Consider the following 12,218-nt stretch of genomic DNA (forward strand, 5'->3'; position numbering starts at 1 on the left):
AGTAAATCAACATATTGGGTGGGTGCAAATTTAGGAAGGCAACAGTAGATTGTCACCTTTTCAGCTTAGGAAGAGGCCTTGGTGGAACAGAAACAGGAACTTCCGTAAAATAAGTCTTCCCTGCACTTTTTACAATTCACAGTACAATAGAGAACCAGTTAAAATGAACTGCTGGAGCCACGACAGGAGCTTTCGGCTAATTCAGAGTCAATAAATCCAGGAGACGTGCTGGCTGATCATCAGATTACTGGACACCTACTGGACTTTGTTCCAAGCAGTCGAGGATAGAATTAAATGTTGTTAGAAGCACAGCAGCCCTGCCTTGATAGACATTATAAGGGCAAATAAAATGTACCATGGTTCCTAATATGCTTCTACTGCGTATTTGTTGCTGCTGGCTAGATAGCATTTAGTGGTGCGTAGCAGACTGGGGAAAGACACAGAGTTGTCTGCAACTTGGAAATGTTACTTTTTTGGACTATAATTGCCAGCCACCACACTGGCTGAGGATTCTAGATTTTCTGAGCTCTGGTTATATTAGACTAGGATCATATGGCCCTCTGGATGTTGCCGGACTGAAACTCCCAGAAGCATTGTTAATAATACTGGAAGTTGCAGCTCAATCACATCTGGAGGGCTACACAACTCCCACCCTGATATGATGATGGGAGAAGAGACTTAAATGGTTGCTGTTTTTCTATATACAGTCTTGCCAGGACTTAGAATAAGCAAAGATCATGAGCGGAGACATATACTACTGGTTTCATTCTGCCTTCATCATAGATCTATGGAATGCTTCCTCCATTTGCCTCATGCATAAAAACATTTTGTCCCCCCTCTACCACTCCCCCAAAATTATCTTGTCCTGGGAATTATGAACTAAGCAGGCATCTACAGTACACATACAGACACACACATACCACATCATGGTCTTTCAATCTGGTTAGAACAAAATGGCACAGCTGTGGAACTGCAATGAAAATTCAGTGAAATGTACCCTGAATACTTAGTCTGTTGGGGCACTCATCAGCTTTTACACTGGTCAGTCAGGAGAATTCTCAAAATATAAATATAAAAGCCAAAGAAAGCCCTGTTGTCATCCAAACATTTGGGATTATAATTCTTGTCAACCCCAGCCAGGAATTAGTGTCATATACTGATAAAACTCACAACAACTTGACTTTAGGGACTCAGAACTACATACTTGGCCCACTTTCACAACTTATCCTCACAGTTATCCTGTGAAGCATTTAAGTCTAACAGCCATTGGGTGAAAGCTGATGAATTTCCAATGGAGCAGAGACATGAACATGAGATTGCCCAAATCAGTGCTCTGTTCACTACATCACAAAACTCTTGTCTCTTGTCAGATACTGGAAGGAACAGAGTCTTCACTGTTATCAGTTGTTTAAATTGACAGTTTTCAAAACATCTACCTTTGTGGGATCATTTTCCCACTGACACACCTATCCAAGAAGAGATGTATTTAACACACTGTTAATGTAGAATACAAACTAACATGTCCCAACATATTTTCATTTTTCAGTGGTGATGAGCAAACACTCCTGAGACCATGGTTAATTATCTTAAAATTTTAGAAATCTGATAGGAATGCCAGGGTTTTCCAGGACACTATGAAAGCCACTGATTTATGTTTCAGCCAAAGTTGCTATGATAATTTTATTACCAATGATAATCCTGCTATCCACCAAAGATACTAGTTATCTGCCAACAAGCCAACAGAAAGGGGTCTGTCATGGACAGTCAAATGAACTCCTAATGAGCATTCCATACATACTTTGAGAGCTGCTCTCTGTTCCAAATTTTACATTTAGTTTCCTTGTTCTCTGTTGGAGAAAACTCAAAATTAATCTTGTGGCTCTTTTCTTGTTTATTGATAAGTGCCACAAGTCTTTTGGCTGTTCTTGTGAAGGCTGGCCTATGCCAACTGTACCAGCTTACTAAAGTAAAAGTTGATAAGATATCTTTTGCAGCCTGACTTCTTGCAAACAACCCCAAATGTAAACACCTTCCACTTTCTAACAAAGTGGCGTGGGGAGGAGAATACAGATGACAAAGAAAAGTTTGCATTCCCTCAAAGTATTGCTCTCAATGTAGATGGCTTGGGGAAGTCATCATAGTAGCTGTCCTAGGTCTAATCTGCACTGCAGAATTAATGCAGTTTGACACTGCTTTAACTGTCATGGCTCAGTGCTTCTGGAACTGTTATTTTGTGAAATATTTAGTAGTCTATGCCACAACTACAAATCCCAGAATTCCATAGCAATGAGCCATGGCAGCTAAACCAGTGCCAAACTGAATTATTTCTGCAGTGCAGATTAGACCCTAGTTGAGGAATTCTGAGATCTCTAATCCAAAACTTTTTGAAATTCTAATCCATAACCATCTATGGTGTATCCATTTGTCTCTAACTGGATGTATCTCTTGTACATCCAACTATTTCAGTTATCTTAGACTGAAACAGTTGTATGGATACCTCAGTTTAAATCAGTGGTTTCCTTCCTTCCATCCCAACTGCCCCTGCCCCGGAGGCTGAGAAGAACCAGCAGTATCTGCTGGACTTAATCCACTCCCCCACTGCCATTCCCTTTCCCTTGCCTTTTTAGACTGAAAGCCTGAGGACAGGGAACTGTCAAACTAACAATTTGTAAACCCTCTGAGAGCCATTGTGGCTGAAGAGCTGGATATAAATTTCTGTTGTCTGGCTTCAAGTCCTTCAGATTTATGGTGACCCTAAGGGGATAACTCCAGGATAGATTCACCTTAGGATATAAATATTCTAAATAAATTAAGTAACACTTTCAAGTTCCTTCAAAGCAAAGCAATCATTGCAGACAATAAGTGCAGCCACAGACGCCCAACATAAAACCTGTCCACCAACATAACCCTGCAATGTCCAACTCTAACAGACACATTCTAGGGTCATGTTCTCTATATGAGCACAGAAACAGCTATGTCCAAGAAGCTTAATCAGCATATTGAATCCATCTATTGCACACACCATCTTTGAGATCTTAATATTGGTCTTGTATTGAGGTGATATAGAATCATAGAGTTGGAAGACATCAAAAGGCCCATCCAGTCCAACCCCCTGCCATGCAGGAACGCCAATCAAATCACCCCCAACAGATGGCCATCCAAACTCTGTTTAAAAAACTCCATGGAGACCCCCGCCCCACTCTCCAAGGCAGCACATTCCATTGTTGAACAGTTCTAACCATCAGGAAGTTCTTCCTGAGATTTAGTTGAAATCTCTTTTTCTGTAGTTTGAATCCACTGCTCCTTGTCCTAATCTCTAGAGCCATGGGAAACAAGCCTGTTCCCTCTTCAATATAACATCCCTTCAAATATTTAAACATGGCTATCATGCCCCTTCTTAACCTTCTTTTCATTAGGCTAAACTTTCCCAGCTCCCTAAGCTGCTCCTCATAGGGCATGGCCTCTAGACCTTTCACCATTTTGGTTGCCCTTCTCTGGACAAGTTCCAGTTTGTCAACATCTTTCTTGAATTACGGTGCCCAGAACTGGACACAGTATTCCAGGTAAGGCATGACCAAAGCAAAATAGAGTGGTACTATCACTTCCCTTGATCTATTCCTATTGATGCAACCAAGAATCGCGTTGGCTTTCTTGGCTGCCACATCACACTGCTGACTCATGTTCAGCTTGAATATGAACAAATATTGAGATGACCCAAATCCCATATTTTTTGATCTGATGAGTGGGCCCCAACCATATTGACAACACACTGATCCCCAACACAGCACACTGGTCTGCCTAATGCTCGTGCTCATCTACTGTGGTTGTGGCTGGCACAGCAAGGCTGAGCAGCATGCTTGCCAAATGAACTTCTTATCTTATGATCATGAGGACTGCAAGGGTTTAAGAGTTCCCACAAGAGATGAAAATCTCATGGGAGCCAGGACATCACTTAGAAGCTCTGTTCTTCTCAGAGTTAAGGAGGCCTTACTCAGGCCTGGTTCACAGGTTCCTGACTAGTCTTGAGCTGGCCTGGCAAGTGGGTCACAGTTTGGAAGACATCTCTTTCAAAGGCAAATCACAAAGGTTCCCAATATTTAGGGGGGCTTGGTTTCGGCTTACTAGATGAGGAGCCTGGGAGCCTGAACCACTTCCAGAACTTTTTTCTCCTGAGCTAGAAGAATGGCTGGTTCAGCTTTGTCTACATTGGCTTTTCAGGGCAGTGCAGATGTTTCAGGACACACAGCAGAGAAACACACCAGGCCATGAGCTACATCTATGCAAGAGATGATTCACACCATCCTCCTCAGTTCAGGGAAGACAAATGCCTGGAGTTTCACAGATTCATAGTTAGAAGAGACCACAAGGGCCATCCAATCCCACCTCCTGCCATGCAAGCTCACCAGAAGGTGGCAACCTATTTTGCCATGGAAATAAAAACTGAAGCACTAATGGGATACCTTCAACACCCACCTCCATCCCCTCACAATTCCCACAGCCTAAGTAAGGTTCATATACAGATGGGCAGAGTCTTTCCAATACTTTTGTGTGTGGAAAACTTGACAACCTACCTCCCTGCCTTCAATATATTGTTGTTATTGTGTGCCTTCAAGTTCTTTCCAACTAATGGCAAACCTAACACAAAGTTTTCTTGGCAAGATTTGTTCAGAGGAGATTTGCCATTGCCTTCCCCTGAGGCTGAGACTTACCCAAAGTCACCCAGTGGGTTTCATGGCTGGGAATCAAACCCTGGTCTCCAGAGCCATAGTCCAACACTCAAACCTCCACATCATAGTGGTTCTCACTTAGAATATTGCCTTGGAGCAAATCCCACTGTATTTAGGAGAACTTACTTCTGTACAGACATGACTATGATTGTGCTGGAAATATAAACCAAAAGAAATAACTCTTTGGCCTTTCACAGATGTTTTGGCTTAAAATTCCCAACAGCTCCAACTGGCATGGGTAATGATAAAGAAATGCATGAACAGCAGTCCAAAACATTTGGATTGCCACAGATTCCCCATCCCTGATATAAACCTAAATGGCTTCTAGGAGCTGAAGTTCAAAACATCTGGAAGACCAAAGCTAGAAAACTACTGTTTTAGTGGACAAGCTCTATCAAGCCAACTCTTATCTGAGTTGGCAACTAAGGTGACCACTAGTTAGAATATTTGGCTTAAGACTTCTTGCTCCTGACCTAAATACCTAGAGCAAACATGAAGAAAAGGTCATCAAAGGACAGTTATACAAAATACTCACCTTTTGTGCAAACTGGCATTGTGACCAGCCACCTCTTCAAAGACAAGGAAACTAACCTTAACCCTGATTCCTATACTGAAAGCATCTATATAGTCTAACTTCTGAACTGTTATCAGGTATGGATTTTATTCCTTAATGGTTAATGAAGAACTGCATGGAATTTGGATGCAGCAACACCCAAAGATTCTTGCAAGATTGTATGTCAGCAGAAACAATCTTTGGCCTAGAGATGGTAAAAAATAATAGCAAAGAGATGATTAGACATTCTTCTTTTTTTTAATCAAGGAACAAGGATTGAGTGCCACGTTTCAGCTATTGGAATTTTTCATATGGAACAAAATCCCTTTGCTCTAAAAATCAATTTCATAACTTCCCCCAGAGATAAGCAAATGTCAGATTGGCTGATGGCAATTTTTAAAATCTGCAGCCATCAGATACTGGGAACTCACTCAAAAAGCTGGGGGAAACCCAATGACTGCAACTCTGAAGCAGCATGCTCTAACCGAGGGGATTTGTTTCTATTCAAAAATATGCACCATTCAACTATATGAGATATACTGTACCCTCAGGAAAGTGTGTATTGGACCCTATGCTAAATCAGTAATCCTATACACACTCAGTCAGAAATAATGCCACCTTAGTTTAATTTGTCTTATTTCACTGTCAACATACAGAGAATCAGACTTGACATGGAACTTCCTAATATTATTCCCAACCCAGAAATGCTTTCCCTTCTCTCATTTGAGAAACCTATATAATTTGCTCCCTCTGTGTTATGAGCATAAAACAGAACCCAAATGAGTTGGAAATAGCAAGTTAGAAACTCTAGCCAAGATTTTCTGTCACCTAAAAAATTATCACTGGCAACTTCACCCAGCCCCAGTGCCATAAAGATTACCCAAAAACAGAGAAAGAGTTCCACTCTATGCATTGCTGAAACCTTATTACTAGTACTGCTGCTGACACCACCAGCCTCACTATCTGGTTGGGACATGACACAAAAGAAAGAAGAATTGGGGAGGGAATAGGAAAGCTCATTCTCTGGGGCTAGAGTTTTCTGGGATGTGCAATGACATTCCTCCTGTGAGGCAAAGAGTGTAGTTTCCATGTGGGACCATAGCCTACACATGAAGAACAGATACATATGAAGAACAGATATGAAGAGCAGGTACCGACTTACCTAGGAGTAAACCAAGTTGAACTCAATGGTACATACTTGACTTTGGCACTTATAGGATGGCACTTGTCAGGTCAATAAATGATATAATTATTAGGTCAATTTATACAACTAGCACTGAAATAAAAGCAAGGAAAAATGGTTATCTGACACTTCCACATTCACCAGTGATCTCCTGCATCCATGTCTTCCTCACTAAAACAACCCCAAATCAATGGGAACTGAGCTGTACTGTTTAGTAGTTTATCTCCATGTTATAAAGCAATTTGGCCATTCTTAAATGCTAACTGAATTATTGTATATGTTCATGTATAAGTCTAGAAATTTTAGTCAAAAAATTGACTCCAAAAACCTAGGTCGACTTATCCACGAGTCAATGTAAATACTATACTTTAACACTTATTAAAAAGAAAACCATCCCCTGGTGAAAGGCAAGAGTGCAATCTGTTCTGGGAGCACCGACCTCCCCCTGCTCTTTTCCATCCAGCATTTAGTGAGCCAAAACCTTTATGCCTGCCAGAATATTGTAGGTTCTTTGGCATTGTTTTCCATTGTTTCATCATTTAGATCCTTTGTTGCATGTCCCTAAGTTTTACCCTCGACTTATCCAAGGGTCATATCAAAACTCATAATTTTGGCCCCAAAACCTGCCTTCAACTTAAACATGAGGTCGACTTATAGTCAAGTATATACGGGTATTCACACCACGATGTGTTTGTGTGTGTCCCCTCAAGTCACCTGTTAACTTATGGCGCCCCCATGAATTTAACAGGGTTTTCTTAGACAAGCAATACTCAGAGGTGGTTTGACCAGTTCGTTCCTATGAAATATAGCCTATAGCAACTCGCATTGGTTGTTGGTCTCCCATCCAAGTACTCATCAGGGCTGACCCTTCTTAACTTCCGTGATCAGAGGGGATCTGGTCCCATTAAGCCAATATTTGGGTTTTAAAATGTACACTAAACCTGCCTACAGATCTGCTCCATGATTCTATGAGCTCTTTCTAATCTCCAGCTATACCAGCTTTCTAGTTCAAGATAACACAACATCTCATTAAGGAACATTTAGATATTCACCCATGTATTCTGCATGAAATTGAAAATGGGCAGGTGCTGACAGCTTTGTCTCTATCACTACTGCTTGGAAAGAAATACAAACAGAAGCACAGAGGTGGAAAAAAGGGACTAGTCCAACCATGAAGACAAACAATACAATTCTCTATACCCTTGAATACATTTTATCTCCCAAGCACTGGGATGCAATGTGGGTTTCCAACACAATCCAGAACAAAAACGTGACACATTACTTATTAAAATATAAATTATATTAAGACACCAGTTAAACTGATTTCTAAACATGACAAATATCAGCAGTAAAATATTTCTACCCAGAAATAAGCCCCCCTCTTTCACAATAATATCAATAACGACAGCAGCCGCAGCCAGAAAGTCCCCAAGCTGAATACTTTTTAAATTATTTGTATTTTTATTTAAGCAAGCCTTTTAACATATAATCAGGATAGGGTGTTTTATATGGGGCATGTGTTTTAGCTTTGTTTTTAACTTTGTATGTTTTATGTTGACTTTTTATTGTTTTAAATAGATGATTTTAATTGCTTTTAAATTTTTACTGTTTTTCAGATGTTTCTATCTCATAAATCGTCCCCTTCCTGGGAGGAAGGCAGCATAGAAATGAAGTTAAATAAATAAATTCATCTTTAGTTTAAGCCATATGCATCTGAGAAAGTAGACTTAAGTCAACGAAAGCTCATGCTGCTAACTTCTTTCTTTCAGTTAGTCTCAAAGGTGCTACAAGATCTCTCTGCATACTGATTCTACAGACTAACATGGACATATCTTTAGTTAAAGAATGCTTTCAACACATTTGAATGTAGATCATTTGGGGGAGGCAAGGGCCAAAGATCTATTTAATTTAATCCTTCTAGCAAATATATATTCTTTGGTGCCTACTCCCAGGTAAGCATGTACATGATGGCAGCCAAGAGTACCAAAATACTGTCCCACTGAGAACTAAGAGGCACCAGCTGACAAATCCCCTCCATGTCTTCTGTATATATACAGAGAGACAGAAAGAAATAACCACTCCTACTCACTTGGCACACGCTTTCCTGCCTGCTGCCTCTCTGTTCCCAGCATCTGTGCCAGTCTCTCTCCCTCCCATTCACTGCTCCCTGGCACATCACTTGCCAAGCAGTGATTTAAAAAGAAAAGGAAGAAAAAGTTGTGTTGGGGGCTTGCCTCATTCAAACAAAGCCACTTTCCGAGACTCATCCTGGTATGGTTTTGTGTGTATGCCTGTTTCAAAGCAAAAGCTTAAATGGCAGTTGAGGGGCGAAATCATTTCGCTTATACATCTTTTTGCATAAAGGTACCCAACATCCCAACCAAATATCTTGCTACCAAAGCACAAGTGAGCCTTTTGTGTCCATTTTAGAGCAGATCTGCCCGCCCCCCCCCCCCCCACTCCACAACCGAAGTGGCACTTTTCTGACACACACATCAATCATCTTTGCAATTAGAAGAAAATTCCATCTTTCTGGGAAGTATGTTCTGGTCACACTCTGTCATCACTCCCTTCCTTTGAAAGAATATATACTGTGTAGGCACATAAAACGCACACATCCACAAGAGTGTGAGACAGTGAGAGAGATGCTCCTCATTGCTTTGCTCTGATTCACCAAGTAATGCAAGGCATCTTAATGGAAAAGGGGGCACATTCCTGGGAAGGATGCTTTTGAAGATATGCACAACAACACTGACTGAGATGTGTGCCAAACTGCAGACTAGCATGAAACACAGGCATCTCTGCACTCCTACCTTTTTAAGAATAGGGAGGAGGCAATGGAAGAGATGTGAGCCATCCCTTTCAATGCCCCAATCCACCTGCCTGTGTGAATTCAAAAAAAGAAGAAAGAAAGAAAGAAAGAAAGAAAGAAAGAAAGAAAGAAGCAAGCCATCTCTCCTTTGACTACCCCCTCCTTTTTCCTAGCTCTCCTTAGTGGTTCTTCCTAAGCCCTCCTAGCTTTGCAAGGAAGCAGAACCTGTTAGGGACAAAGCCCCAGGATCTCTTTATCTCCCTCCCTTTCATCTCCTCCTCCACCTCTTCACAATGGATCCCTCTCCCTTGTATTTATTTTGACTGTGATTCCACCAAGGCTTTGGAAGGGAAAGGGTGGGGGGGATCAAGATTGGAAACCTGAATCCCTGAGTTCACTTCTTGGACTCTGCCCTACCCTACACACATGGACACACATATGCACACATATGCACACACCAGGCAAGAAAGGGACCTCCAGGTTTGGATGGCCTTCCTTCTGATCTTGGAAACACTAAGCTTGTGTTTCCAAGATCCCCTCCAACTGATCCCCCTAAGATATAAATGGTGTCCACTGAAAAGCAACCAGCCCTGGGCCAGGGCTTAGGTGGGAAAGGAGGACGAGAAGAAAGGAGGGAGATTTTTGTGGGGTCCCAAAAAGACTGGGGGGCTCTACAGCTGTGCCCATACATTGCCCGCCTTGGCATGTGATCCAAAGCCCCCCTCAATTTTTCCAACTCAAAGCAGGCTTTTCCCCCGACAAACCACCATGCCCCCTTTAATGTATACACAATGGAGAAAAAGGGGGAACAAGGCTGTTGGAGGGGGAGAAGGAGGGAGCTCCAAACTATGCCCATTCACTGCCCACCTTGGCATGAGATCCAAAGCCCCCCTCAATCTTTCCAACTCAATAAGGCTTTTCCCTCACAACCCACCATGCCTACCCCCAAACACACAATCTATACAAAGTGAAGAAAGAGGGGGAGCCAGGCTGTTGGGGGGGACCCCGAAAGGAGGGGAGAAGGACCCCAAAAGGGACTCCACAGCTGTGTCCATTGCTACCTTCCTTGGCATAGGATCCAAAGCCCCCCCCCCCCATCTTTCCAACTCAACAAGGCTTCACCCTCACAGCCCCCCATATGTGCACAACAGAGCAAGAGGGGGAGCCAGGCTGTTGAGGGAGAGAAAGAGGGACTCCAAAACTGTGCCCATTCAGTGCTCACCTTGGCATGGGATCCAGAGCCCCCCCCCCCCACACACACACTTTCCAACTCAAGCCATGCCCCCCAAAATATACATAATAGAGGAAACAAGACTGCTTCGGGGGGGGGGGGTGGAGAGACCTTCAAAGGGGCTCCCCAGCTGTGGCCATTCATTGCCCCCTTGGCATGAAGACTCCAAAGCCCCCACAATCTTCCCAGCTCGACAAGGCTTCTCCCTCACAGCCCCCCCCAATATATACAGAGTAGAGAAAGAGGGGAACCAGGCTGCTGAGGGGATGGAGGGACCCCAAAACTGTGCCCATTTCTTGCCCTCCTTGGCATGGGACCCAAAGCCCCCTCCTCCAAATCCTTCCAACCCCCAAGGCTCCCCCTCCCTCCCTCCCTCCCTCATCCATATCCACAATGGAGAGGAAGAGAAGGGGGTGAGGGGGGATGGAGGAAACTTCTCCCTTTTGCAGCGGGAAGGAGAAGCCAAGGCAAAGGCGAGGCATGCAGAAAAGGCAAACAAAACCCTGGGCTCCCCATTCGAATCCTGCGCGCCTCCCCTCCCCCCCTCCCCATTTCCAGACTTACTTCTTCTTCCGAAAGTCCATAGACGGGCTCCACCATCCCAGTCGCCATGGATCCGGTGTTTGCAATGGTTGTCCCTCGAGGAGGAGGAGGAGGAGGAGGAGGAGAGGCAATAATAATAATAATAATAATAAAGAAGTAAATGAATGGGGGGGGAGGATATGTTTTCTATTAAAAGAAAAGAGGATTTGAACCGTGCTGTCTCTCTCTTTCGGGTCTTTCCAAGAGGACAGGCACGATCCAGGTGAGGGAAGCGGAGCTTTTCTTCCCCTGCCCTCCTCCCTTTGGAAAGGAAGGACTATGAAATGGGGGACAGGAGGCAGCACTGTGTGCAAATGGAAATGGGAGGGGGAAAGGAAATGTTTCCTTTTCCACGATGCAAATGCACACAGAGAGAGAGAGAGAGAGAGAGAGAAATTTAAATTTTAAATTAAATTTAAAAAATAAAAATGCATTTTCCCTACTGCCGCAAGCGGGACTCGAACCTGCAACCTCTCGAGGTCCTCCTTCCGGCTTCTAATAAGCCCAGCGCTTGGGCTGCAGCGGAGTTCTTCTGATCGCTGCCCAGATCGCGCTCGCGCGCACCCGCCCCCCTCTCTCTGGCGCGCGCGCACGGACACATACACAATCACCAGCCAGGACCAGGGGAGGGAGGGGCGTGGCCGAAGGCAGGCAGAAAAGCCCACCTCCGGCCCAATCAAGAGTCGAGGCCGATAATGAAAGGCGGGGCTTCGAGGGACTAACCGGTTAGGTTGAGAGGGAGGGTTCCTTTTCTCTTCTCTACCGCACTTGAAGAAAGGAAGGGAGGGGGAAGAGTGAGAAGAAAGAAACAAAATAATAAAAGGAAGGATTGGAAATGGGAATAAAAAAGTAACGATTGCATGGGGTAAATAAGGCTGCAGATAGAAAACTGGGGGTGCCTTGCACCCTGGCAAGATTGTTGCACATGCTGCAGTTGCAATTGTGTTGCACAGACACACTGTAACAACAGGAACCATATATATATGGGCTTCCAGGGCTGAGCTGGGAACCCAGTGGTGGTCCTACACTCAAACCACTACCCCACACTGGAAACTCTTGCAAATATACACACTATTGTATATATATATATGTTGCATATATATATATATATATATGTTGCAATAGTGTGT

At 43.4% G+C, this 12,218-nt stretch overlaps 1 protein-coding gene across 3 annotated transcripts in view; it reads right to left on the reverse strand.

The window, feature by feature from the left end:
* The window catches only part of NEDD4L (NEDD4 like E3 ubiquitin protein ligase), a 406,323-nt gene extending 395,128 nt beyond the window's left edge, over positions 1 to 11,195 (reverse strand). For all 3 annotated transcript variants that reach the window (XM_042448263.1, XM_042448262.1, XM_042448261.1), the window contains exon 1: positions 11,071 to 11,195. In XM_042448263.1, coding sequence (XP_042304197.1) covers positions 11,071 to 11,118 — 48 coding nt within the window. In that variant the 5' untranslated portion in view covers positions 11,119 to 11,195. The remainder of the gene's footprint in view (positions 1 to 11,070) is intronic.
* Positions 11,196 to 12,218: the final 1,023 nt, after the last annotated feature.

This window comes from Sceloporus undulatus, chromosome 2, assembly GCF_019175285.1.
Source record: "Sceloporus undulatus isolate JIND9_A2432 ecotype Alabama chromosome 2, SceUnd_v1.1, whole genome shotgun sequence".
NCBI classification, from domain to species: Eukaryota; Metazoa; Chordata; class Lepidosauria; order Squamata; family Phrynosomatidae; genus Sceloporus; species Sceloporus undulatus.